Source organism: Echinops telfairi, unplaced genomic scaffold (genome assembly GCF_000313985.2).
Source record: "Echinops telfairi isolate 266 unplaced genomic scaffold, ASM31398v2 ScPeMD7_7425;HRSCAF=8463, whole genome shotgun sequence".
NCBI lineage: Eukaryota > Metazoa > Chordata > Mammalia > Afrosoricida > Tenrecidae > Echinops > Echinops telfairi.
In genome coordinates, this window is record NW_022111325.1 from 607,746 (window position 1) to 613,997 (window position 6,252).

A 6,252-nucleotide genomic window follows, 5' to 3' on the forward strand; every position below is an offset into this window, starting at 1 on the left:
GGCTGTGGACTCAGGTAGCGGCGGGGTGGATACGGAGAGCTGTAAGAACCTAGAAACGAGAAGGGGGGAGGCGCTAGTTGATTCACCTGTGTGGCTCAGCTTTCTAAAGAGGGCTATCAGCTTCTTACCTGGTTGTGGTCCCAGAGTTGGTACATAAACCACTGGAACCGTCTGTATCTTGTTTAGGAAGGCGTTGTATGCTAGAAAGAGCACAGGTGTGAAGTCAAAAGCTGGTCTGAGTTTTGGTTGTCGGGGAAGATGAAGGCCTTATGGGGCAAAGCCAACTTGTAAAAGGAGTTCAGGGGGTGGGGTGTTTCTCTGAAATGAGGCTTGAGGGTCTCGAGTGAAATAACAATTTCAGTAGCGTATATGTAATTGCCATTTAACATATTCAATAGTCAAGCTTCCAGTTAAAAGCACAGTGCTACATGATCAAGAGTATTTCAACTTGTAGCTGGAAGATGGGAAACGCAGGTCTGGGTGAGAGTGGTGCTGTGTTTTGCTCGCATCCTCAGGCAATGGATGGGAGCAACACGAGCCACTCAAGGGTGCTCACTTCTGAGTGGTGTTTCGTAGTGCGCCACGTCCATTTCCACTGCTGGTGGCAAGTGAGATCATTCAGTCTGTGCAGTGGAACGTCCGTGCTGCTGACTAGAGAGGGATTCCTTACCCAGAAAGATGAAAGCCGTTGAAGCCAGCACCGCAAAGAGAGTGAAGAAGAGGATCTGGTAAGAGCCAACCAGCTGCTGGAGCACCCCCGAGTCTTCACCCTGGGCTGGTGTTGGCCAAACCAGACAGGATGCTCATTACTTAGCAGCACCCAACACACAGGGTAGGAACTACGTTTAAGAAGAGTTTCTAATGCACTCACAACCTGGCACTGAAAACTTGTTTTGCTTCTTGACAGAAAAGGGGCCTTCTGATGTGAATGACACTGTACTCCTTCAAAGGTGACTCCCTGAAGTGCCTGTTTGGTTCTCCCGTGCAGTTTAACCTCCAGTGGAAACCGCTGCCCTTCACCAATCCTGACAATCTACTCACAGTTGCATCTCTGTGGAACTTAACTCCTGGGCCCCTTTTCCCCCAGGAGGAGGGTGCCTGGGTGATGACAAGGTTGGTGGTTTGACTACCTACTGTGGAAGAAAGGCCTGGTCTGGTTCTGTGGAGGTCAGCGCTAAGAAAACACCAGCCTTGTTCTGCCAACACCCCGCAGTCACCTGTTGTAAAGAACTCAACAGGTTGCCTTTTTCTAGGGAGCTTTCTAATTTGTATCTAGCTGTTTCCAGGTAAACTTGAAACGTTGAAAAGGCATATTTTGACTCCTGCATTTGGTTCGTTCCAACTCACCAACTTCTGCACAATGTATCTCATCTTTGCTAGTATTTTTTAAGTATCGGTTCCCAGGTCTTCACACTTAGTTGCCAACCTCTCACTGATTTGACTTACAACATTATTTACAAAATGCTACTGTGAAGATAGTGATGTGAGGTTGCTTGAGGTATACGTTAACAAAGTATACCCTAACGAAATTCTTTATGGTAATTCCCGGTCAGGTTCAATTATCTAAAGCAGCAGCTCTCAACCTCTGGGTCTCCACCCCTTTGGGAGTTGAATGACCCTTTCACAGGGGTCCCCTAAGACCATTGGAAAACAAACATTTCACAATATATAATTACATATTGCTTTGTGATATATCACTGTGATTTAATTATGTTCCATTTGTAACAATGAAAATACATCCTACATATCAAATAACATTCATAATAGCAAAATTACAGTTATGAAGTAGCAAGGAAAATAATTTTATGGTTGGGGGTCACCACAACATGAGGAAGGTTGAGAACCACTGAGCTAAAGCTTTTTGACCTGCCAGTGTCCTGATCAGAGCAAATTTACAGGGTCTATTAACTTCCAACACTGCCCTGTTGCAACTCAGGGACTCTGGAGAGCAGAGTACAACTGGCCCTCAGGATCACAAACCCTCATTCTCACTGAGCAGCTGGTAGGTTTGCACCGTTCTTCTGGGTAGTAGGTAATTCACTATCCTGCCAGGATGCCAATCTTGAGTACAGGGAAACAGCCCCTGGCTCTGCAAGCGATTAAAAGCAGGAGCCCTACATGTGACCTATACCAATATGCACTCCTGTCCTTTTATAAATGAGCTAAAGTCTTGGTTAATATATCTAATGTTGGAAACACTTCTTACCCCTGTGTAGTCCCCAAGATTTTGTTTGTGTATGTAGGCAAATTAGGCAATCTAAAGCCAGTGGTTCCTATCTCAGGAGAAAAAATGTCAATACATAAAAATATGTAGGCATACAAAATGTAAACAATTATCCAGCTATAAACATTAAAAACCTCAGAAAACATTAAAAACCCGACTTGTGACAGTCATCACAATATTAGGGCCAATTTCTGATACAATAATATGGTGCTTATTCAATAAAATCTAGGCTCAAGTTTGATAGCTACTGTAATTTTGCAGTAATGAGAAATAGTTTTGAGTGTGACATCTGATTTCTGTGGATGACAAAAGGAGCCTTGGTGGTGCTCTGGGTTAGGTGCTAACTGGTTCAAACCACCCCGCTGCTTGATGGGAGGAAATGCGGCTGTCTGCTCGGAAACCTTAGGGCTGCTCAGTTGACCGTGATGTGGCAGTGCGGACGTGAGTTATTGGTGACAGATACGGCCATGAACACACTGTGGTCTGTTGCCTACATATAATCAGTGGAAACAACTTTCATTAGAGGTCAATTGAGAATAGAAGGGGAAAGGGCACTTTCCCAGGAAATGTGAGAATTAAAAATGCATATAAATTTGGTTAGGATGTTGACCGGTACATAGAGCTACTCAGCAAAATTACTACATGTGCTAGAGTTAAAAATTCCCTCCCCCAAATTAAGAAAAGCACTATTTCCTTTGAGTTGTGGCAAAGTGGAAACACATACAATATGCAGAGGACGGTTCTGTGGCATTCCCATTTGTGTTCCCAAACTACCCAAAACGTGGCATTATTTTTAAAATGGCAATGCCTGGAATCAAGATTTTGGAAGTCAAGTCTTCTGCGGTTACCAGTACCTGCCCATTGCCTGCTGCAAAACGACTTCTGCTGAGGACTTGAACCTGAAGCGTTTATCGAGAGTGTTTAAACTATGGTGCGTAGTAGCCTATTTCTGCCACAAAACCAGGCCAAACGGATATACCTTCCTAAGTATGTCAGTATAACTTGTAAGTGAAAAAGCTCAATTTTGGAAAAGCCTGGACAATTCCCGCTGGAGTTAGTCGAAATAGTCTTGGTCAAGTAGCTGAATGCATCTTGTTCATTAGTGAGCAGCTGTGGTAAGTGATACCACACTTGATAAGGGTCTTTGAGATGGGCGTTGCAACTCTCAAAACCAAATTCACTGCCATCCAGTCAAGGCCAACTCTTAGCCACCCTTAAAAAGAATTTCTGGGGCTGCCAATCTACTAGAGCACAAGACTTGGCTTGTTCTGTGGAGCATCTGGTGGGTTTGAAGTTAGCAGTCCCAGGCCTCCCCAACAGCAACTGCAGGGCTCCCTAAGTGACTGGATCCCTTCCACTCACTACTATTCATAGCAACCCTATAGGACAGAAGAGAACTGCCGCTGTGCATTTCCCAAACTAACTAATATAGGAAATAAGGTACATAGCACTTTGGGGGTGGGGCCATGCAAATGAGGTGTATGGAACCCGCAGGAGGGGGTTGGTTAATTCTGCCATCCAGCTAGGTTTATAATGAAGCAGAAAGGGGGCTCTCAGGACCATCAAGAATGCAGAGCACAGGGTGTAGTGTGCCCCACGGGCCCTGAGGCTCCTCGCCCTGAGGTTCCTGCGAGGAACCTCTTCACCTCAATCCAGGAGCCAGAGCTGTGACACCAGAGGTGACAGATACGTGTAAGTGCAGGAGATAGCATAGGGCTTCCGGGCCGTGGGGGAGAAAGCCGCGTGCCTGCCAAAATGGGTTGCTTCCAGGTACTTCATTGGGGTGGAGGTGGGCAGACTACACTTGCCCAAGCAGGGCAGAAGCCAAGGCTCCAGAGGCCTGTGAGGCAGAGAGCTAACACTTGCCCAAGCAAGCTATGGGGCCGAGGGCCTGGACAGGCCTTTGGGTAGGGCTGAGAGAGAGCACGCTGTCCTAACTGAAGACCCACATCATGAGTATTCCTGACCCTGAATTGTAATCGGCTCCTCCACTGGACCTCATAATCATGAGTGTGGTCTGAGTTCTGCATGGCCAGTGCGATGGGTGACTGACCCCAGCAGCGAGGAAGAAAGTGCCCTAGGAGAGACGGTTGGTGTCGGAATGGGAAACGAAGATCGGAGAGTGGAGACACATGTGCCCTCTGTGTCCTAGGAATAGATGTCCTAGGAATCGGCCTGGGGCTGATGATGAGTTTGATTCTCCTCTTCCTCCCTTGTGAAGTTTGGGGAGGTCAGGGACCGACCCCAGGCCAGTTTCACAACAATACACCCTGGTTTTCCTTCCCCTTCGGATGAAACACGGACCCAGTGCTCACCTGTACTGGACTTATCCTTCGTAGCTCTCACCCGCACAGCCTCTTTTTGTCCGGTGAGCACACAGGAGATGTTGATGAAAACGGGTGAGGCCATCTGCTGGAGGGAGGTGAAGTTGACCACTCTGATGGGGTAGATGGCCAGGCCAGGCGTGAGGGCAGAGTGTGCGTCCACAGACACCACCAGGACAGGGGAACTGGGGAAGACCTCGGAGAAGAGATAAAATGGCTCTGTTTGAAGGAAGAACTGTAATACTTTGTTCCAATCTTAACATTTCAAGGACCGTCAAGAGACGGGGATTTCTAATGCCAGTGTAGGGGTGGAGTTTAGCTGTTGGACACTAAATAAGCCAGGTGCTCGCACTCCCGTGGATGTGCTGAAGGATAAGGGAAGAATAAAAGCGGCTTCAAAAAATATTAAACTAGAGTTTTAAAGATCCGTCACCAGTCTTCCAGAATGACCTACATTTTGGCCTGTTGAGCCTCTCGGGCGCAGTGAAGGGGACAGCTTTTCAACATTCAATTTAAGAGTTTCCTGTAGAGATGCCATTTTGACCTCATGCTAATGGCCTCCCTCATCTTTGTCCCTTTTGAGACTCAATACATGTTCTCCTTTATATGTATATAAATCCCTATAGTGATCATTCAACGGGAGCCCTGGTGGTGTAGTGGTTGCGTGTTGGCAAGGTTAGCAGTTTGAAACCCCCAGCTGCTTCTTGGGAGAAAGACCAGGCTCTCTACTCCCATAAAGAGTTAGTCTCAGAAACTCAGGGAGGGGGCAGGTCGGGGGCAGTTCTATCTTGGTCTGTCGGGTCACTGAAGTCTGTAAGTCGGCATCGACTGGAGCTTGCTTTGATTTTTGTAGTCATCTTTAAGAGTGCTGGTGGCGAAGTGACTACTCATTGTGTTGCTAACCTCAGAGTCAGCAGTTCGCAACCACCCGTGACTGCGGGAGAAAGCCTGGCTTTCTGCTCCTGTAAAGACTGTCGTCTCAGAAATATGAACTGACTCCAGAGCAGTGAGTGAACAGCGATCCTCATCAGTTCACTTAGGGATTTCCTTTACCACAGGGCCCCAAAGGGAAAAAAAAATCCTACTTGCATTTTTGTCCAAACCCCTGCTCTCCAGTGGTCAGCCCTTCACATACCTCCAGTTTCTCCAGCACTCGCTCCACCCCCAGCACACGGATCTCCCCAGCGACTCGCGAGGGGCTGAGAACCAGTTCGGACTGGTTGATGTAAAAGGCTGGGAGGAAAGGAATGAGGATTCTTTGCATTCCGTTCTTGCCCTGTTCGCTGACCAGTGTGGCCCACCCGTAGACTGAGGTGTCAGCCATGCTGAGGGCCTGGCGCAGCTCCTCCGCCTGGGGCCGAACTTCGATCTGGCAGACATAGACCCCTGCAGAACAGAGGCACGCTGTCAGGAGAGCGCCGAGGTCTTACCGAGTCAGCTGAATGCGGTGGGAAGGAGAAAGGATAACACGCAAACTTGGCAGAATAGAAACTGTGTACTCAGTTTTTACTTTTTTGTTAGGAGGAGTCCCCCCAGGCAAGAGGGCACAACTATTGCTGTTGCTCACTGGGGTTGGGTTGGCATCTGGGTACTGGGTGAGGCTGAAGGTCAGGACTTTGCTGATCTTACAGTCCCCTTGCAAGGGATCGACTCCACTGAGGCTCTTTGGCCCTGGGGCAGAACGCCTTAGACAAAGTTGCCAGC

The 6,252-nt window shown here is 47.9% G+C and overlaps 1 protein-coding gene across 1 annotated transcript in view; it reads right to left on the reverse strand.

The window, feature by feature from the left end:
- Positions 1-6,252, reverse strand: part of NUP210L (nucleoporin 210 like) — a 114,236-nt gene that overhangs the window by 8,210 nt on the left and 99,774 nt on the right. Inside the window, exons 35-38 of the mRNA XM_045298346.1 lie at positions 5,684-5,934; positions 4,540-4,744; positions 671-775; positions 11-200 (exon numbers count right to left, since the gene is read on the reverse strand). Coding sequence (XP_045154281.1) covers positions 11-200; positions 671-775; positions 4,540-4,744; positions 5,684-5,934 — 751 coding nt within the window. The remainder of the gene's footprint in view (positions 1-10; positions 201-670; positions 776-4,539; positions 4,745-5,683; positions 5,935-6,252) is intronic.